At 42.1% G+C, this 21,903-nt stretch overlaps 2 protein-coding genes across 2 annotated transcripts in view; one reads left to right on the top strand and one right to left on the bottom strand.

Annotated features, from left to right (window-relative positions):
* Positions 1-3,865: 3,865 nt before the first annotated feature.
* dexi (Dexi homolog (mouse)) lies at positions 3,866-4,834 on the bottom strand (the record flags this gene model as incomplete). Its single annotated transcript, XM_079232750.1, has 2 exons — positions 3,866-3,949; positions 4,432-4,834. One exon carries the CDS (start codon positions 4,832-4,834, stop codon positions 4,565-4,567), a length of 270 nt encoding a protein of 89 aa, XP_079088876.1. The 3' UTR covers positions 3,866-3,949; positions 4,432-4,564.
* Positions 4,835-5,704: 870 nt separating this feature from the next.
* Positions 5,705-21,903, top strand: part of clec16a (C-type lectin domain containing 16A) — a gene marked incomplete at its 5' end in the record, with an annotated part of 32,591 nt that continues 16,392 nt past the window's right edge. Inside the window, 12 exons of the mRNA XM_079233145.1 lie at positions 5,705-5,778; positions 6,530-6,658; positions 7,852-7,985; positions 8,815-8,963; positions 10,643-10,748; positions 14,121-14,244; positions 14,471-14,645; positions 15,020-15,070; positions 15,334-15,450; positions 19,494-19,803; positions 21,036-21,147; positions 21,225-21,325. Of these exons, the coding sequence (XP_079089271.1) occupies positions 5,705-5,778; positions 6,530-6,658; positions 7,852-7,985; positions 8,815-8,963; positions 10,643-10,748; positions 14,121-14,244; positions 14,471-14,645; positions 15,020-15,070; positions 15,334-15,450; positions 19,494-19,803; positions 21,036-21,147; positions 21,225-21,325 (1,582 nt within the window). The remainder of the gene's footprint in view (positions 5,779-6,529; positions 6,659-7,851; positions 7,986-8,814; positions 8,964-10,642; positions 10,749-14,120; positions 14,245-14,470; positions 14,646-15,019; positions 15,071-15,333; positions 15,451-19,493; positions 19,804-21,035; positions 21,148-21,224; positions 21,326-21,903) is intronic.

Raw genomic sequence — 21,903 nt, 5'->3', positions numbered from 1 at the left:
TGCTGGTGTGTACTATACAGCTGTGTTGTACTGCTGGTGTGTACTGTACAGCTGTGTTGTACTGCTGGTGTGTACTGTACAGCTGTGTTGTACTGCTGGTGTGTACTATACAGCTGTGTTGTACTGCTGGTGTGTACTATACAGCTGTGTTGTACTGCTGGTGTGTACTATACAGCTGTGTTGTACTGCTGGTGTGTACTGTACAGCTGTGTTGTACTGCTGGTGTGTACTGTACAGCTGTGTTGTACTGCTGGTGTGTACTATACAGCTGTGTTGTACTGCTTGGTGGAAATTCAAGAAGCATATTTGCACTGTGATACTATTTATGCAATGATAAACAGGTGTTCTGTCTATTCCATTGCCTGTGATGCCTACTATGTAATGTGTGTTCTTTACTGTGTGACTTTTACAGTATTTTTGTTTGCACTTCTTCTGTGGCTGTAAATGAGACATCGCTTAACAATCACGTGGCACTTTAATATAAATAAAATGTTTCAATGTTGTCCCCAAGATACTTTCTTTCCTTTCCTCTTTTCCACTTATTATTTGATATGTTTTACTGAGCTCGTCTGTTTATTAAGAACTTATTTTCGCTTCCTTCGAACTGGTTTCTGTTCTCTATTTTGATGCAAACTGACCTTTACATTGTTTCAGTGCATTAGTGTCTGCAACACTGCGTATTCATCACATATCTGTATTTATATTTCCACCAATATGTTACTGAGTGTACACAGTAAGGGCAGACTCAATTGTGATGTCATGCTGAAATAGGTATCATAAATATTTGGTTATCTCTTGTAATGTTTCGTTGTGTATGTAGACATCTACCAGACAGGGAGGATGTAGAGTTGCATTATGGGAAATGAAGGATCCAGTGCTTTGAGGGCTAGACTCATATTTGAGACTAAAAGTCAGGGTATCTGAGGCTCTGATGCTTTGATTTTAAACATTATTTTTCTAATCTATCCCGCACCATGACGGTAGCATTCCTAGTATTAAGTATTACTAAATTGTTGCTTCAAAAGTCAAATAAAACACAAATAAATACCACCCTGTCACTTCTCAAATATCAAAGAATCACACGTCTTGCAGGTTCAGACTTTAAGACCTGGTTCCACCTTTTCATCACGTTCGTTATAGAGGTGAAATACTCCACACAATCTAGTTTCTTCTGTATGTTAATATTCAATTGTATTTTGGTTGTGTAGTTGATTTTAGAAGGAAGAATACAAGTAGTTTCTTTGTAGATTATTTCTAAAGGCCTTATTATTCATGCACTTGTTTATGAGCCTTCTAAGAATTGACAGTGATATATTTGCATAATGTGTAAATGGACAAAGCCGTACTTGATTCTCCATAAATAGAAAAGGAAAAAAAAGGGTATTTAAATTATTTATTCCGCATATACTATATGCAAAATAGCATCATGCCGTGACAAAATCTTGGTAAACCTCACGACTGCATAACAAATATCACTGGAATGACACTAACCTTTTATCTGAAGGCTCCGGTGCGTCACATGAAAACCACAGACATTATTTTTCATGCCTACTCTGCAGATCCTACATCAGTCTGAAGACCAGCGGCATCAAAGTGTTCCCCCAGTGCTCTTGTTGTTGTCTGGTGAACTGACGCCATCTTGTGGACAAAATGTAAAGTGACACCAAAAGGAGCGCATGGCAACGAGTAAACAGTCCGTCTGCTGCGAGACGGTGAATGAACACAGGAAACAAAGCAGGGCATCCGCTCAAAGTTTATTAAATACACATCGGAAAATAAAACTCTGTTGCGACCCATAGCTTATTACAGAATGTGCACGTCTGCAGAATGAAGCCGATGTGGAGGGGTGTGGCACAAGCACTGGGTCAAGGCTGCACGATGATGGTCTCGTGGGTCCATCAGAACCTGGAGGAGTGAGGCACCGTGCTGGGAAGTAGCACAAACAGTCTGATACCTGCAGCTCACGCCAGAGATAAATCAAACGTTTTTATACAAAACTAGAGTCCTTTCCATCTATTTTTTTTTCTCCACAATTTGGGCGGCGACTAATATTTTAATTAGCCAACTCATGGCGCTGACGTCAGCCTCTTGATGCCCTTCACCTCCAGAAAGCCACTGTTCATCCACAGAAAGCTTTTTCCTGGTATCCATTCACTGACTTCTGATCAGACGCCATGCAAACATGTTTCACACTATATCATGAACATCCTGAGCTTTAGCGTCACGTCATCGAAAAGCTGCTTCAGATGAATTGCAGATGAATCTGCTCCAAAAACATTGTAAATGTCACCACAAGATACATCACACTTGGCCGCCTTAATCCAATGAGAAGAAATCATTTCGTCATCGATCCTGGTTGGCACAAAAAGAAACCTCAAGAGTCTGTTCATACTGAACTGTGCCCTCGTTGATGTTTTTGACTGGATGATTAACTTATTGGTGAACTCATTCGGCGATGTGGCTGTGAACCATTAACATTTCCGTGTGCCATTCGAGTGTTGGGGGAAACACCGTCTCGGTGAAAGGTTGTCCAGCAGAACGCGACGTTCATGTACACCGACGGCCAGGCAATGACATTCTGGACTAAAGCTGGTATGAAACGTGCATGTGCAGATATGTTGAAATGTTAGTTTTTCCAGCTATTTGGTGGACAACAACCACATTGCTAATATTATTATTATTATGCACGACTTGCTTATTCTGGTAGACATGTGCTGTATGCAGTGAAAGAAATACTGGGTCCTCTATTGCCTCCAAAAATCACTGTTTAATCAATGCTATAGGTGCTCTTCACCGACCTACAGTATGTACAGTACGTTCACGCCTTACACATCTAGTGCGGAATTGCCGCGTTGCTTGAATCCGGTTTATTATTGCCGCCAAGAATATACATCTTATTAACTGAATTCTAAATCCATAAACTGAACAGAAGAAAGTGGGACAAAACAGAATCTTGCCAACTAAACAATTTCTTTAAACACACAACCAATTTCATGCGTCAAGTCTTTTTTTCTATGTGCCTAACACACATTTGGTAACGATAAAACAAACACACATGAATGCAACAGATAGGACGACTCAAATATATGAAGCACGTCTTTCTTTCAACCTTTGACACGCGACTCGCACTGGAAACAGTTTGACACATTTTGGCCAGCTGGGATCCCAGCTGTCATAACTATTGCTGTCAACTTCTAAGTGGAAAAAAATACATGTGCATAAGATTCCAATTACTAATGTGGTATAGATCATCAGAAGGCTTTCTGTATCAAAGAAATAACTCTCTTAGATACTTTAATACTTTCTGCATGACCGTGAAGAGCGTAGCGTTTCTGATTTATAAGAGCTTGAAAAGATGAGGGCTCTCCTGCATCTTACAGTTCCGGGGCCTGTCAGTGCACCCAGAGGTCCTAACTGCTCCTGAGAGTGTGTACATCCCTGAAGCAGACAAACAGTCAGGGGGACCTCAAAAGACACATTCTGAATTACGTCTCAAGGATGCGCGAACTTGCAAAAGTAGCAATGCATTCTGAAAACTTGAAACAAATAAAAAATAAATTAAGTGGCACTGTAGATGATGGAGTATGCAACAGACCGACAGTGACATTGTTTCCCCGCTCCACGCCGGTTCTACCTGGGTGGAAAATGCCACGTCATATCGGACTTCTGTATCTGAACTGGCTGCGATGCAGACAACCTGAGTCATGCTCCACATCCCTGGTAACAATCGTTTCCCATCCCCAGGGAACAGCTGTCTCTTTCCACTCAAGAGCACATCGTGCTCCCTTTTTGTTTTCCATTGTGTCCAACGGGAAGGGCACAAAAGCAAGTGTTAACCCCATGGTGTGCGCCCAGAGTCCATTGTGATTAGGAAGGCAAGAGACTGACCGACAGCCGGGCCGTCGCAGAGAGCTCTTCCTCAGGCTACCTGGTTTTGAGCCGAGAGAACCTAGAGACAAAACAATATAGTAATAAAGACACAGAAGATCATGAGCAAAACATTTAAAAAACACAAAGTCAGTTTGATTTGTCAATTCTTCCATCGTGCAAGCATAGAGGAGATCTGAAATTGTGTTTCTCTTCTGTCCGACATGAAGTGAATGTAATGTGATAAAGTGCAAGAAAATAGAATAGAACAACATAAATTAGGAAACTGTAAAAACTATAATAGACTATAAGTATGTAAGTATAAGTATTTCCTATATGTTTCAACATATCACTAAAAAGGGGAAGCTTTGTGGATAATAATAAACAAAAAAATCATTTAAAAATCACCAAAAACCTCCTATTTGTATCAAGTTGTTTGCTGTTTGCTCTGTGAGGGAACCACTGGGTCATGTAGTACTAAGTATTTATTCTGAGTACTTTATTCTGACCTTGAAACAAAAACAAAGACCTAAAAACACCACATGTCTCGCGTGCTCTGCTTACTTGGTGGTCTGTGTGGGAGGAATGCAGCAGCCTCGGCTTTGAGGGAGTCCAGTGAGTGTCTCCGCTGGTCCAGTCCGTCCAGCACCTCTGCATCCTCAGGTTTCCCTTCCTTCCTTCCTCCAGGACCTCCGTGTCACTCCAGATACCCCTCGAACACATCCAGCTCCGTGTCCGTGTCATAGGGCACGGAGGCCGGATCCGACAGCACCCCGAGGTCCACCAGCGCCTGGTCCATGTCCTCCGGCAGGAATACTATCCCCACATTCAGGAAGATGTACTCCATCAGAAACGCATAGTAGAGGATCAGGACGTTCACAAAGAACAGGCCCAGATAAAACATATATGACAGTTCGTCCAACAGCGATTCCACCGAATCTAGCTGGGCATAAATCGGGTGTGTCATAGAAAAGAAGGAGAGCCACGGTGTGCGTCGGTGCAGGGGCCAGGATGGTGTCACCGCTAGAAGCCTCTTCTCTGCGGGGATGCGGCGTCCATTTCGGCTTTAAGTGCTAATGCATCCGCACGGCCCCGAGGAAAACGGCAGCAACACAGGTAGACGTAAGGGCGTAACATTCATGACTAAGAATAACCCGGCGGACGGTATTATAATACACAGTTAGCTTGCTCGACGCATTCTTGACATTGGTCCTTCTTGGTTTGCGGAATTCACGCCATGCCAGCTGGCTGGGGCTAAAAACAGTAGCATGCAATGCTAGTGCAGAACAAATGCGGACATTTCTACAAGTTAAGTTATTTGGAGTTATCTTGTAAACACGTAGAATAAGAAACAATCACCACCACCCAAAAAAAACACGCGTCTGTGGGTGATTTCACAGCTAAACGTCCCCTCTTTACATTTCTCTCCAACTACATCAAAACAGTCCTGACGACAACGCGTCATCGGAGGCATCGGCAGTTGATTGGCTCGCCGCTCGGCATGCTCTGTTGTGATTGGTCCTCGAGTTGTCGATCATTTAAATAGGCCCGTCGCGAGGATACGTCGCCTGCTTTGAGCATCACTACAACCCCGGAAGTGACCGGTGTAGTTTTCTAACCACTCGCTCCGTTTGCCGTGTCGTGGGGAGAAAACACCAACTCCCAGAGCAAACCGGTCACAACCCTGTTACGTAACGACCTCTCAGCGCTGCTTACCGCCGCCCATCATCTTCTGTTTGCTAAGTAGCTATCCGTACGGGAGAGTGGGTGTAATGCATAGACGTTAGCGGAGAAATAACGCGCCTGTCAACACATTACACCCGTTAAAACCACCACTATGTTTGGCCGGTCACGGAGCTGGGTTGGAGGCCCGGGGAAACCGAAAAACATCCACTCCTTGGACCATTTGAAGTGAGTAGCTCGTCTTAAGATAAGCTAACGTTAGCCTCTCTTGTGATTACCGGGGGTGAGAACGACTGTCAGCGTTAGCTTCGTTGTGAACTGATAAAATTAAAGTAGTTAACTAACTGTAACTCAGCTAATGTAATACATGTCTGTTGTGTCTTTTCTATTCTGTTTAGTACGGCAGTTTTGGGCAGACATGTGAGCTGTTAAGCAAAAGTGAACATCCACCCCAAAACAGTATTGACACTGACAAGTATTTAACATAAACTGTCCATGCAAGCTGAACATCTGAGCGTTAATATTTAAGGGGCTTGCACAGGTGTGTTCGGTTCTTCTGACTGACTAGCTACACCTGTGCTCGGGCTGAAATGCACACCAACGTCTATGTAACGTTACCAGTCAGGATGGCAGAACTTTTAAGTTGCCTCATCACAACAGGTGCACAAGTTAACAGAAGAGCTCAGTTTGACCTGAAGCAGTCCAATCAGGCGAAATAAGTGAAAACACCTGTGTGGGAGTACAGTGTGGAGGCTTTAATTGGATGGTTATTACATTACACTATGTGCACTATATATTTACTATATATTAGAGGCTAGCTTTGTGGGATTTTAGTAATAAAAACATATTTGCTCACTATTCTGTCCTCCAGATATGTATTTATATCACTTCAGTTTGTCTTTCTTAGTTTAGAGATATATTTGCATTAATTATTACTGAGTTGTGCCTCATCTGCCCTTACTTTATGTCGCTCCATCAGGTATATGTACCATGTCCTGACCAAAAACACCACGGTGACGGACAGCAACCGAAACCTCCTCGTGGAGACCATCCGCTCCATCACAGAGATCCTCATCTGGGGGGACCAGAATGACAGCTCTGTATTTGAGTAAGTACCAATCGATGTCTTTTTGACAAATCCCACACCTGTACCTGCAAACATGAAGATGTGACTGCTGCGTGGGAATCTAAGTGGGAACTTCGGAGTGACTTATGTGTTTGGATCTCTATTCATATCCCAGAGGTTTGATAACATTTGCACACTCTTTATGAAACCTCACATTCATGCATTTGAACAGGCAACTTTGAAACCTTATCTCCAACATTAAACCTAAATAGATGGATGGTCATACTCTGATTCACTCTCACAGTCAATTTAAAACTCTGACGCCTTCCTTTCTATACTGCTCTGACTGTGAACCTTAAGTTAAACTGATTGTCTTTCTGTTATGCTGGCTTTGCAGAAAGTAGTAAAATTTTGACTTGAACATACTTGTGTGAGAGAATATTGTATATTATACATATTTATCTACATTTCATTGCAAAACTCTGTTCAGTGGCAAAACAAATTAAATGTGTGGAAGTATTTCAATTGTTTTCGGGGACTCAAGCTCATGAAACCATGGTAATTTGTTTTCAATCAGAAGCAGCTTTGCTATTAATGCTGCATGTTTTTCAGCATTTCTGTCCATCTGCTTTTCCACCTCTGGCTTTATTTTATGAAACAGGAAATGGCTTTGAAGAGCAGAAAAGCCACAACGGATGTTGAAATATTACTTTGTGTGATCAGGAAACCCTTAAAACAAGCATGGACATGAACAGTCACTTTTATTTTTCTATTTCTCTTTGGTATTTTTGAAGTCATTGGCTGTGTTTTTTTCTCTCCGGAGATATAGCTTAATTGCGACGTTATAGTAATTATCTTCTGAACAAACCATTAAATATCTATTGTGCAAAGTGCCTGAGTACTCCAGTCTTTTTGAACTCTTATTTACTTCAGAGTTAGTAAGTCTGAGATCTGCGCCAATGAACCGTCGCTTGAGGCGATGAACTGCATGTTTGTTTTTGTTTTTTTGCGTGAAATTGGCAGCATGTGAGGAGAGAAGATTGACATTGTACAGCATAACATTTTCCACCAAAGAGAATCATTATTATGATTCAAGATCAAATCATCATGAAAGTGTGTGTGTGTGTGTGTGTGTGTGTGTGTGTGTGTGTGTGTGTGTGTGTGTGTGTGTGTGTGTGTGTGTGTGTGTGTGTGTGTGTGTGTGTGTGTGTGTGTGCTTTCCTGATTGTGTTCAGTTTCTTCCTGGAGAAGAACATGTTTGCCTTCTTCCTGAACATCCTGCGGCAGAAGTCGGGGCGCTACGTGTGCGTCCAACTCCTCCAGACTCTCAACATACTGTTTGAGAACATCAGCCATGAGACTTCCCTTTGTAAGTGTTTGAATTAACAGTGGTTGAATTTTCTTTTTTTTAAGTACATGTGATGCAATGCATTGCAATTGAATAGCACTGTAATATGTAATGCATTTCTTAAAGGGTATGGTTTTTAATGGTACTGCTTCATGTGTGGTGTCTTCCATTGTATTACAAGAACATTAGAAACATCTTAAGGTACTTTATAATACAATAATTACTTTAATTCACGCCTGCCTGAGTGGCTTAAATGTTCTTTATTTTTTGCTCATATGATTTAATAATGATGGAATTCTTGTAAGTCTACAAAATGTGAGCTGTGAACGACGCCCATAGTTACTGTTATTACAGGAGTGTAGTATTACATTTCCCTAAAATCAGTGTGTAGATGTGTACATGTTTTTCATGCATTTTGCAGGCTAAGCAATGCAAGGCATGTTGCACTGCCTTTCTTTGTTGAAATATACAATGCAGAGCAGCCTGCTGCTTTATTCTTGTTGCTAAGCAACCAAAGACCCATCAGAGGATGTACTGGCATGTGTACCGTGGGCTGTTACCTCATATAAAGTAAGCACGGTTTGCATTTTGGTCAATTTTCAAGATATTAAAGTTAAAACTTGTGGTATCACGTCAACGGGTATTAATGGTCTTTTCTCATGTGCACTGTGAAGTCGCATTAGTAGTCGAAACCTCACTGTTGCTCTGACGACAGTAGAGCTAAAATCCTCTCCCCTATTCAGACGTTCAGTGTGCCGCTCTGCAGTCGTTTGGCTCCTAGATGGTTTGGCTTTTTATAAAAGATCATCTTCCCTAAAAACAAGCCTGATCAAGTCTCTTCTCTTCTCAGATTACCTTTTGTCAAACAACCACGTGAACTCCATCATCGTCCACAAGTTTGACTTCTCGGACGAGGAGATCATGGCCTACTACATCTCCTTCCTCAAGACGCTGTCGCTCAAACTCAACAACCACACCGTGCACTTCTTTTACAACGAGGTGAGGCCGTAGACTGAGGGGGAGATGAGGGGGAGATGAGGGGGACTGGGGAAAAAGGAGACGCATTGAGGGTCTTTCAGTCCATGTCAACTGTCACACTCTATCTCAAAAAGGAAGGAACAGATGACATATTAGAGGCTGAGAATCAGGGGAGTGATAGAACCGACGATTAAATCTAGCGAGACCGACAGAAAGAGAGAGAAATTATATCCTGCTGCTGAAATCGGCTATTACTACAACCCGTGAAATTTTACAGTCGTACACAAAATCATTCTTTGTAAATGGAGCCGGTTAATTAGCAAAAAAAAATCCTGATTTTTATCACATGCATCCTGTGTCGATGGTTTGATTTTGCCGTTCTCGTCCACAAATCATCTTTCTCTTCACCAGCTGTAACAAACGCATAAATATTAGCGTTTCCTTCATTTTGGGGAATGTTTCATAGTTATTACACACCACAGTTTTCACAATTCCAAACTGTATTCTTCATTTAAAACCATATAAATAGAATATTATCATTCAGGGATGGTGGGTGTGTGTTGTGTGGTGTGTGGTGTGTGGGTGGAAATAGACACTAAAGTAAACTGACCACCTGAATAATCGCTGATGTTGTTGTTGTTACCCCTCAATCTTCCAGTAGTGTCTGTAGTTCTTCCGTTGGCCTTTGTGTGCTGGGGAAAGTTATTGGTGTACTGTTGATGGTTGCTTTGCCCCTGACGCCAAAACCAGACCCAATGTGTAGATCTGAGAGTATTTATGTGGTTTGATTAGCTTTAAGTAATACATTTTTATATGTATTTACTTTATTTATCAATAAATAGTAAAACCTGCCCTTTTTAAAATACAAGCAGACATTTAAGTAACTTAGCTGACATTCTGTCACATTTATAATACAAATAACAATGTTTTTATAATGAATCCCTCAAGTCATTTATCATATCTTTAATGTAATGATTTGCCGTTTTATCTCCTGCAGAGGGCACTGTTGGATAGCTCATGGCTTTGGCCACTTGTGGTCCTGTCAGGTCTACATAGTTATGTTTTTTCAGACCAGAGGACACACTTTGGATTTGGGTTTTGGTGTCCGGGTCAAGATTCTTCATTTATTGTGACCTCTGTTTGTTTCTGGCCCTCGACTGTGATTGGCCGGGGGTCGCAGTGACTGAGGAATGTTTGGGTAGAGGATCAGGCACTGGCACAGAGAGAGATCGCTAAGATGCAGCCGGTTTGTGGTGCACATTTTACTAAATGCAGCATGCGGGTATGTTAGTACATGTTGCCCCTCTAAAGTACTGTTTACAGATTGTTCGGAGCAAAAGTCCCATTAGTTTAACGTCTTTGAGTGCCTCGGCCAAAAAAGACCTTCAAAGACTTGTGATCCATCCAGTATAGCATCCCTATTGACCGGAGCTCTGTACGATTTTAATTGTTCCATGAGGTAACTAGTTGTTGACAGAAAGTGGAGAAATTCACACCTCAAAATAACTTGCACGTTCACATTTATGGAACATTTTCTCAGTTAATTAGAGAAATAAAAACCAGGTTGTTACTTCCATTAAGACCTTTGTTGTCAAAATGCAACACTGCCCAGCATTTCTGTCTCCACTAGCTGCTTTCTCTCTCGCGGTGCAGTACAGCGCCTTGCTCACCGGCGCCCCCTCTCTGTCTCCCACACACAGCACACTAATGACTTTGCCCTGTACACCGAGGCCATTAAGTTTTTCAACCACCCTGAAAGCATGGTTCGCATCGCAGTCCGGACCATCACGCTCAACGTCTACAAAGGTGAGTGCCGGGAACACGCATGCGCTCAAGCTAACCGTACGCAGATGTGTTCACACGCAAACGCTCCCGAGGTGCTGGGACTGTCTCCCGCCTCTCTATGTCCTCCTGTCCTCTTCCTGCTGCTGCTTCTGGTGCATGAGCTTGACCGACAGGTAACACAACCTGCTTAATGTCTCCTTGCTTTCTAATGTTTGCGGCTTATCATCATTCAAGTGCAAAAGCGTGATGTCGTAGAAATAATGCCATAAATGGCTGTCTTTTAATGGACGTTTTTCTAAAGGTTCTGCATTTAAAGTTGTACATGCAAATCTGAAATGATTCATAACTAACAGGTGCTAGTCCAAGTATCTCTAAGCAGCTGTCAGTATGGCTTTCTTTACAGTGAGACCATCTGCCATTAGGCACACGTCTCTTCTAATGATACCTCACGGAGCAAGTCTACATGACAGTAGAAATTCATTAAATAAATGAATAAATATTTGCTCAGAACCAGACCGATGAAAGCTGTTAACCTCTAACACTCAGCTGAAATGGCAGATTTGCAGAAAATATGTAGAAATGCTTGCCGTTCAGAATCTAATTACAGCAATATGACTGTAACCATTGAGTCTAATGCAGAAAATAATCAAATTAGATATAAAAAAATATCGTTATAATGTGCAACTTTCAAGGTAGCATTACCACAAGGTTCGGTTTCACTGCCTCATACGTCACCCAAAAATCAATTGCAACATGCAGGCCTTTTCAAAACGAGTGTCCTGTGAGTGCAGGAGCATCAACCGTGATGCTCCTGCACTCACAGGACACAGTCTGTAAACAACAGGATTGTCCCCAAGGCTTATGCTGATTTGTGCTCTGCTGCGTCAGCCTCTGCTGCTTCTCTCTGGGCTCTGAGCGGGTGGCTGTCGCTCCAGGGGAGGCGGGTGGTGCATTTTTAGCGTGTTTGGCTTCTCTCCACACGTCATGCTCCTCTTCACTGCGCATAACATTTCCTTTCCTCAACATCCAGTCACTGCAACGTATCAACGATGGCGCTCCCGTCTGTGTAGCTCTGCATGTAACGCTTTGCGACGTACAACTATGTGTGTAAAGTCTTGATTCTGTAGCTCAACAGTGACGCCATAACAGCTAGCTCAACTGCCTTTAACCGTAGTAGAAATACATGTATTTAATAAAGTAACCTGGTGGTATTGGTAATGTCCACGGGCGACGCTATAGTCAGGAATCTGTCAAAGAGGGAAGCATCAACTCTGCTGAGACACTCCTGCAATGAAGGATATGCATTGCATTGTGATGTAATGCAGTCAAAGACAAACAAGTTAAAACGAACCCATCGCGTGGGAAATGGGAACATATCACGGTTTGATGCTTCCTACTGATTCCTTGACTCATGTGCTGCAACAAATGGCAACCTGGAAAGATATTTTCATGTTAGTTGTAATTTAATTGCATGATAATTGCTACTATACTAGCCTTTTCTCTGGTAACTTGCTGTTTGTTTTAAATGATAAGGTAACATATTAACTCCTTTGCCAGATGTGCCATTGTTTGCAGTTTTTTAAGATACCTGAGAGGTCTTTCCCAACCTCCACCCCCCACAGCCGCCTCTTTACACACATTAACCATGTGTCTGTTTTCCCCTCTCCTCCTCCTCTTCAACAACCACTCCTCCTCTTCCTCTCCTTGTCTCTCTCCTCCTCTCCCTCGCCCCACTGCGTGCCCCATCTGCCTAACTCCAGTTTCATGTAAGTTGGTTCCATTCATTCAGTCTTTTTTGTTGTTGTTTTTTGTTGTTTAGTTTTTTTAGGGCTGAGTATCGTTAGACATGTGATGTTGTGTTTTTTCCGTACACTCTTACCAGTTGTTCGTACAGTTCAGAGACGGCGATACAATTCTAAAACAAATGTTAAATCTGTCTGCAAACCTGTCAGTCTTTTTCTAAGATGGTTGATTTTGGTGTAGTTGTTGTTTATCTGAGACCCATTTATTTTTTTTTTTTCTTTAATGCCTCAAATTTGTTCCAGAAGAGTTCCTATTGCTCACTGGATGTCGGTGTTTGTTGATACCAGCCCTATTTGTTATAAATGTACCAGCATGAATATCCTTGCAATTATTGTTCTTGTAAATCAATCTGTATCGCGTACATGCAGAACTCCCTGCATACCTTTTTTATTTTACATTTCTTGGATTAATCATTCCTTAGTCCTAATGTCAGTTGAGCCTCACATGCTGGTTGGTATTTTGGTGGTGGGTTACACTTCTTTGTGGTTTTTCAGTCAGTTTCTCCTTCTGCTGTAATTCTCAGTTCATCCACTAGTTGACTAAGCTGGAAGGACATTGTGACTCTGACTAGTGGACGCTTTGTTTTCTGCTCGTATGTAATTCATTCATTAGATGTGGCTGCTCATGCATCACATGTCTCATGTTGACCCGTGTGGATTGGTAGCATTTGGACTTCGACACGAAAAAGTGTTTCGATACGAGGACTCGTCACATTCAGCGACGTTTTAATTCAGAACAGAAGTATCTCAAAGTAATTGGTTTTCCAGCAGAAGGCTCTTCTTCCAGTCACATTGTACAGGTGTCAGATTATTTCGTGTTTTTAGCTTCTCTGTTGCTTAATGTGAGTTTGAGACGCATGGATTAGTCTGACCTTTATCTAGTGGTTAACTTTCACCCTTTTAGAAAAACAACAAACTCTTTCTGCTCTCTGGTTTGAGGGCTTTTTAAACAGTAATCCCAGTTTAAAAAAAGAAACAGCATTGCACTCCTATAAAACATTGACAGCGTCACAATGGGCAGTTAAAAAAAAGTAGTTATTCTTTGATTCCATTTGATGTGTAAATTAGGTGGAGTTCCTATTGACCTTCTGCACCTTAATAACATTCATCTAGTTTTTTTCAAACATTACACTATGATGAATGTTGAGTCTTTCATTCTTACTTGGCTTACATACAAACCTGGCTCAGATCTTGTTCTTTGTCTGAAGATAAAAGCCGTCGTCATAAAGCATCAGATCACAGGCAGAGATTAAACCGACAGAGAATCGGTTGGAAAAGCATTTCTTTCTTCTTTATTTATTACAGCGAGAGTAGCCCCAATCACACTGTAACCTGAACTGGCTTTTCCTCTTAATCCAACTCCAGTAGAATTCCCTACATTTAAATTGTGAACCAGCTCATGCACTTAATTTGACTTGGCATGGTTGGTTAATTTTCACAATTTGTCTCCTTAATTTGAATGTTATAATACCTTCTCTATGTGTGTGTCTGTGTGTGTCTGTGTGTGTCTGTGTGTGTGTGTGTGTGGGGTATTGATACTTTTGGGCAGCCTTGGGAACCCGGATATTAATCCTGACCCTTATCTCTCCAGTGGACAATCAGCACATGCTGCACTACATCCGAGATAAGACGGCGGTCCCATATTTCAGCAACTTGGTCTGGTTTATCGGCAGCCATGTCCTCGAACTGGACAAGTGTGTGCAGACCGATGAAGAGTAAGTGCCTTCTAGCGTTCTGTTTGTAAGTGCAATTCTCACTGTGGCCTCTAGGGGTCAGGCATGTCTCTAGTTTTATCTCTCATCCTGGTGCACACTCTTCAAGTGCATGATGCTTTGCATACATTGCATTATGAATCTGCACATGCATTAAGATGCCGTTGTGACGATAATGTACAATAATATACAACATCTCTGTGTCTTTCTCTCTTCTTTATTGTGCCAGACATAGGAACAGAGGGAAGTTAAGCGACCTGGTGGCCGAGCACCTTGACCACCTGCACTACCTGAACGATATTCTCATCATCAACTGTGAATTCCTTAACGACGTTTTGACCGACCACCTCCTCAACCGCCTGTTCCTGCCCCTCTACGTCTACTCTCTGGTTATCCCTGAGACGGTATGTGACCCTGCATGTCTGAAGGAATTGGGTTGCACTGAGCTTGTGTCATATTAAAGTTACTAAAATAGAGAAACTGTGCGTGTACAGTTTCGTCTTAAACTTCCTCAACATAGCGAATGCATCACAGTGAAACACACGTCCTCACTGGTTTTCTTTTAAGGTTGCTTCTTTTTTTAGTTCTATGAATTGTGTTTTAATAGCGGTAATGATTTGGGAATCCATCCTAGTGGAAAACCATCACCATTCAGTTTCCACATAGTGTTGCATTTTTAAGATATTTGTTTGGAAATTCAACAGGGATCTCATTTTCTTATGTGTGCTGCATGTGTGTGACATTGACTGGCCTTTAACTTTTTTTTCTGTTTCTTTAGTCTGAAGAGCGAAAGATTAACCCTCAGGTGTCCCTCTACCTGCTGTCTCAAGTAAGACACACACACACACACACACACACACACACACACACACACACACACACACACACACACACACACACACAGGATGCTGCCATCGCTAGAGTAAAATGTCTTCCAGCCACTTTGGCACATTTTCCTTTTTTCAGTGAAAAGGTATATACATATAAAAACATTTTCTTCACGTATGCTCCGTTTAATTTTGACGAACAGTTCTTGTTTTTAAAGCTGTTTGGGATTTCCTTCTTAATTGTGTTCATTTGTGCGTCTCCCAGGTGTTTCTGATCATCCACTATCAGCCAATGGTCAACTCGCTGGCCGAAGTTATTCTCAATGGAGACCTGTCCGTCTTCACCCCACAGATGGATATACACAGCACACTCAAGAATACGGTAACACACACACACACACACACACACAGTGTATACAGCATGTATGTGTAAACATGCTGTATACACATACAGTATAGACCACAACATGCAAACCAGAAACTATAATATTCAACATAAACAGCACTCACAGAACATCAATAAACAACACTTAATTGCAATATACACACACACACACACACACACACACACACACATACAGCAGAGTGTGTACTTTGGGATACAGGGCCACACTAATGTTTATACACACAACAGAGTACAGCACACAAACAAGAACACGCACACCTACGCAGGCAACCACATGGACACACACACACACACACACACACACACACACACACACACACACACACACACACTGGAGTTCCAGAAGTGTGTGTAGGTGGCTATGAGATCTCGGGGTCATGGTTTTCTCCATGAATCACCCACATCAAGGCAGCTATGCTAATTATCTCCATAGTTTTTTCTTCTCTACATTTTTTCGAGCAGTCTCTTTTATTTTCATCTTTTCCTCCCCGTCTGGTCTTCTCTGAACATCTTTGTTTCATCTGAATGTTATTTCCCTTTTCACTTTGTCTCCTTCGTTCCATCCCCCCCTTGTCTTCCCCTTATCTTCCCCATCCGATTCCCCTCACCTCTCTTTTTCTAAATCTCTCAATCTCCCAGTTTCCAATCTCCTGTCATTCAGTTTCTCTTCCCTCACACTCCCCCTCTTCCTCTTCTTCATTTTTTGACCATCTGTTTGTAAAGCCAGGTGGGTGTGCTGCACTAAGGAGCGTTTCTGAGAACTCTTGTGGTTATTCTCTGTGCTGTGTGTGTGTGTGTGTGTGTGTGAGCGTGCGCGTGTGTGCTAGACCTGTAGCTGTTGTAAGAAGCAGCCCACCATTTCAGTGAATGTGAGTTGAGGCGTGATGTCTTAACAACGTCGGTCTACCGCAACAGGAGACTTCCAGACCCAAACTAGTAGCTGCCAGCTATTCATTCAGCTGCGCTTTTCTCCGCCTCTGCATTTTAAAGGACTTTAAAAGTGCCAAATGTTGCATTTTTGAACAATAGTAGATATACTCAGCAGGCCATTGTTATGGTTTAAGATATTCTAACAAATTAAATAAACCAGAGAAACAGACTTGAGATGGTTTTACTGTCATGTGTTTGTTTTCCTGTTCATTTGCTCTTGTAGTCCCTGTGTTCACTTTATTTATTCTCTTCTGTTTTGCCACTGATGAACTTGCAACAGGAGCTTTGATAACTTGCTTTACTCAGAGGCACCACATAATTTAACAGGGTGCATGACTTGAATCGGTCTCTTTCTCCATTCTGGGGTTGAATAAAACACAAAAGACACTTGCATTATGCACAATTGATTTAATGTGGGAAAAAAGCCTATGATAATTTCTGATAATGCCAGAAGACATAATGAAACCTTGCACAGAAGTACTGTCTTTTTTTTTCTTTTTGGTGACATGAATTATTTCTGCCACATCAGATAGAGCTCTTGGTGTGTTATTGTTTGATTTATTGTCAGATGAAACCAACGCATGAAGCATGGGGCTCTGTTTCTGTGCAGGTGGTCAAATGGTGCTTCCTGTTTGTCTGTGATGTGGCAGGAAATTAGGTCACATGCTGGAACACTGACAGAGCTGGCTCACCTAACCCAAATCTCTTTCCTGGAAGTAGTTTTTTCTCTCTCTCTATTTTGTTCACATGTTTTCCTGCAAGTGCACCAGTTAAATACGTGATGGCAACATTTGCATATCTTCTTTGCAGCTGTTTAAGTTGCGTGCATTTATAAGAATATCTTTGCCCTGCAAGCGGTGCTCTATTTTGATGTTCTGCTAGGTGTGTTTGTGCAAGTTTGCCTGAGCGTGTGTGTCTGTGTAGGTTTGCCTTACACGCTTGGTGACCTCCATCAATTTCTCAGCACAGGCTCAGAGTGTGAGCGGTTTACCAGAACATAGTCAGCTAACAGGTGCGCACACACACACACACACACGCACACGCACACACTCTATAATGCTAGTCTGCGGTTTATGCCTGACAACACACACACGCTGTGTTTTTAGCAGCGACTACAGAACAATGCTAAGTGCCCAGACTTCCCCTGATAGTAGATATAGATATCAATGTTTTTGTTGGCTAGGCTTTATGAAGGATTAAAGAGATGTGCTTAATTTTTTTTGGTAAATGAGTTGCTGAGCCTTTTAGATTCATGCTTCAGGTTAATAGTTTAAAATATAGCTTGGACTTGATCTGAAACGGAAACAATTTAGTCTTTAATACTTCCCTATCATGAGAAGACAAGAGAGAGGGAATACAAATATATAATCTAGCATTCACGATCATCAGCAATGAAGAGGTTTAGTCAGAGAATTGGACTGAAACACACGTTATAACTTGTGTTTTGAATTCATGTGGCTCACAGCTCCTTACAGTAAATGTGTATTCTGAGAAACTGCAGCTGTTTTGGCAGAGAAGGAGGAGGATGGGCTTCATCTTCTGACGCTGCACGCCAAGTGTGTGTGTGTGTGTGTGTGTGTGTGTGTGTGTGTGTGTGTGTCGGTGCACCGGCGGCTTCACGTGTGTTCGGTGGTTGGTGTTCGCATATGAGGTGAAGTGAAATAGGGCCACCTAGTTTCAGCGTGAGACACCTGATCCTCTTCCTCTTTATCTTCAACAAAGTCAAATCTGTTTTTCTACAAATGAAACCACTGAAGCCAGTTGATTTGGTTTTCAGTGGCCCTTTTTATTTTTGCTACAGCATTGGACTCAGTATTGATCTATTTGTTTAAGGATCCTCAATTTCACCAAGGGAATACAGTCTTAATAATAGTGAATATAGTATTACATGGATACATATACACAGACAAAGTACACATACCAACTACAAGTTTGCATGATTTTACATGACATCACAATATTCAGGCACATTGATCATCTGACTAATATTTGTGGTCAAAGGTCGCTGTGACCTCACAAACACAATGTTGGCCATAACACAAGAATGCATATGCTAATTGACAATTTCACACACATGCCTAATAGGAGGAAGTGTTGACATGTAGGCCGATTACTTATCTTCATATAACCCTGAGCACATGCTCACGTTTTCTATGTAACTTTATTTATTTTAGTTTGTCATTCTAATTTCTTTAATCTGAAGCATTAAAGTAAATGTATCACTAGAATTATTAGTTAATAATGTGATTCTTCCATTTTACTGTCGATCAGTGCTGACATCTCTTCTCAGCATCTTATCCGCTGTTTCCTGTGTGAACATCTGCATTTTGCTGTGCATTTGAGGGCTATATGTGAGAAGTGGGTTACTTCTAGTTCCAGCGTGGCCTCACCAGCGTGGCCTCAAAGTGTGTGTGTGTGTGTGTGTGTGTGTGTGTGTGTGTGTGTGTGTGTGTGTGTGTGTGTGTGTGTGTGTGTGTGTGTGTGTGTGTGTGTGTGTGTGTGTGTGTGTGTGTGTGTCAAGAGTTCATTGTCTCTGATAAAGTGTATCAGGGAGGAAGAGGCTTTTGTGCGTTCCCAAACTTTGATCGACAAGATTGTGCGAGACGGATTTACTGTAAGGCTTGGTGGTTGTGAGAAGATTTAGGCCATCAGTTATTAAAGTGTATGTTTTAGTTTTTGTGCATGCCCTTCTGCCAGTAAAGTGTGGTAATGATGACATTGCTGCCTGGAAACAGGGCGGCTGTTTTTACTTCTAGGTGTCCCGTGCATTTACTCCCGAATATCACAAACTGTCTAAATGCACCCGTGTTCTTTATCTCACTTGTTTTTAACCACTTTCTGCCTTTTTTATATTTGCATACTGGAAGTTATGATGCAGCGTTATCACCGTGACACCACTATATATGTTAAGAAAAAATGCTTTATTATAACTAAAAACACCTTTTTAAAGGACATCATGGACTTTCATTTTAGAGCTGATAATTCTCCGGCACTTAAAACCCATTTATTAAAATCTGCTTTTAAAATAGTACTGTGTGAGTGTCCCATCCAGGCATGTGATCGCCTCTCTTTGCCTCTCTGAACCCCAGGCCAGTGCAGGAGGTGTGCGTCGCTTCACAAAGCCTCAGGAGTCTCTGGAGCGCTCCCTGGAGCTGTCCCGCCATCGCGGCCGCAAGAGACCTCAGAAGAGGCCAAACTACAAGAACTTGGGCGAGGAGGATGACGAAAGGACTGGAGGAGGTGGAGGAGGAGGAAGTGGAGGAGTAGAGGAAGGCTGGGACGACGACAGCAGAAGCGGAGAAAGGGAGGGAGGCCGAGAGAGGGAGAAGGGAAAAGGTACAGAGGGAGGAGGAGGTGGGAGTTCTAAGGGAAGCAGAGCGAGTGGGGAGACGGCGGAAGGTGAGTGTGTGTGTGTGTGTGTCTCATTGGACACAGCAGTACTGGGCTGTGTTTCTCAGTTTTTTTTCTTTATTGCCATCAATCAGACGCAGTCTCCCATGATGCACCTTGGTTACCCATCAGCCACCACAGCAGCAGCAGCCCTCATCTCAAAACGGAAAAGAGAGAAACAAACTCTTTTAAAAGACTGAACATTTTACTTTCACTGTAAATGTGTTGCTTTTTATTCACTTTGCGGTTTCTCTCGTCTCCATGCATTTGCTGTTGCTCGTCTTAGTGAGAGAGTTACCAAGGTTACGACATGCGTAAATCCTGAAAAAGAGAAGTGTTAAAAACAACAAATGTCAAAGAATGAAAGTGTTTTCAAACGGAGGCGAGAAAATGCAGAAGAAAAAATGCAGAAAGAAAGTACATCGTATCCAAAAATTCCTCTTTGGACAGTTTTGAGACGAGGCCCTGCTCTTGAGGCTGCTTCCCCCGTTTGGCACCTTTTTTATTATTTATTTTTATTTCCCCATAGTTACCACTGACCACAGCCACCTGTCCATTTCCACGGTGACACACCATCCATCCTGTGCTCCTCACCTCTCCGCCTGTCTCTCACTCCTGCTCTGTGTGTGTGTGTGTTTGTTAGTATCGGAGTATGTGTGTGTTTTATTTAAAAATGACATCATCAACTCATCTGACATGATTCCTTCTTCACTTACACTGACACGGACTCCGTCTGCAGAGAGTCTTTGTGCAGGTCTGCACAATATGAATTGCTTCTGAACGCACAAATGCACAGAATTGGGATTGACAGCCTGCATTTTAACACTAATTGTGTCGTGGGCTGCAGAGGAGCAGCTAGTTTCAAAATGACAGGTGTATCATTCTGGGTGGAAAGATGACACCCACCCGATTTAACTAATTGATTAAAAAAAAAAGATAAAATAAGAAACTTTTTGAAGGATGTATGGTAACTTAACTCATTGAAATATTCCTCGTATAGTACATTTTATGCATTTAAAATCAGTGTTTTGTTCTTGATCAATAGCAGCATTGATGGCATGATTGGCACGTTTAAAGGGTTAGAAGGAAGCACATCAGACTTTACATTCATATTCACTGGTGACGGTAGCTCATTTCTGTCCTCATTGTTGAAGAAGTGTGACGTGAAAAACACTTTTTCTCATCTATGGATCCCCATGTCAGGCGGTACAAAGTGTGTGTGCGTGTGTGTGTTCACACAGAGATAGAGATGGTGGTGATGGAGAAGTGTAAAGTGTCGGAGCTGACGGAGCAGAACATCACGGATGAGGAGAAGACCGCTGCAGCCACCCGCACACACACACACAGGAGCAGGTACATGTGCTCGCTGTATCTGAACGCTGAGTCGAAAGCATGAATAAAAGGAGGAACTGATGAAATCCTCTCTGCAGGCCGTTCTTGGACATGGTGTACAGCGCCCTCGACTGCGACAACGATGACTACCACGCCCTGTTTGTGCTCTGCCTGCTTTATGCCGTCTCTCACAGCAAAGGTTGGCCTCTTTTCCTTCATTTGGTTGGTTATGGCCACAGCTTTGGTCCACGTTCACTTCCTGTCAGCAGCGACCTGAACAAACAGGCAATATAAATGCCAAGTTTGATAAAGTCAAGACTTCACTGACTTGTGAGTCGTTTTTCATCACATTTGTTTCATTATGCATTCAGTTGTACTTGAGTGTCCCTAATACAACAATCATGCATAAATCTCTCCGTCTCAAAGAATGTTTTTTGGGTTGTCCGTCGCTCCGCCCGTGGTCTCTAGGATAAACACATTTATGTCACTTTGACATGTTGGTGGTCAAAGTTCACTTTGACCTTTACAAAACACACGTTTGGCCATAATTCAGCAATAATTACTCTAATTATTACTACTAGGATCAAATGAGGTAGTGATGACATTCGGGAACATGACAGGCAGTAATTCTAGTTTAACTATATTTTAAAGAGGTTTTCATTTAACTGTATGAAGGAGGATGTTTGTGGTACTGTTGAATTGTGTTGTGTTCTACTAACAGGTGTTTCTATTATTTTGTCCACCCTATTTATTTAAATGAGAGGCCAAATAATATGA

The sequence above is a fragment of the Taurulus bubalis genome (assembly GCF_910589615.1).
Source record: "Taurulus bubalis genome assembly, chromosome: 17".
Classification (NCBI taxonomy): domain Eukaryota; kingdom Metazoa; phylum Chordata; class Actinopteri; order Perciformes; family Cottidae; genus Taurulus; species Taurulus bubalis.
This window is presented reverse-complemented; position numbering and strand designations above follow the sequence as displayed.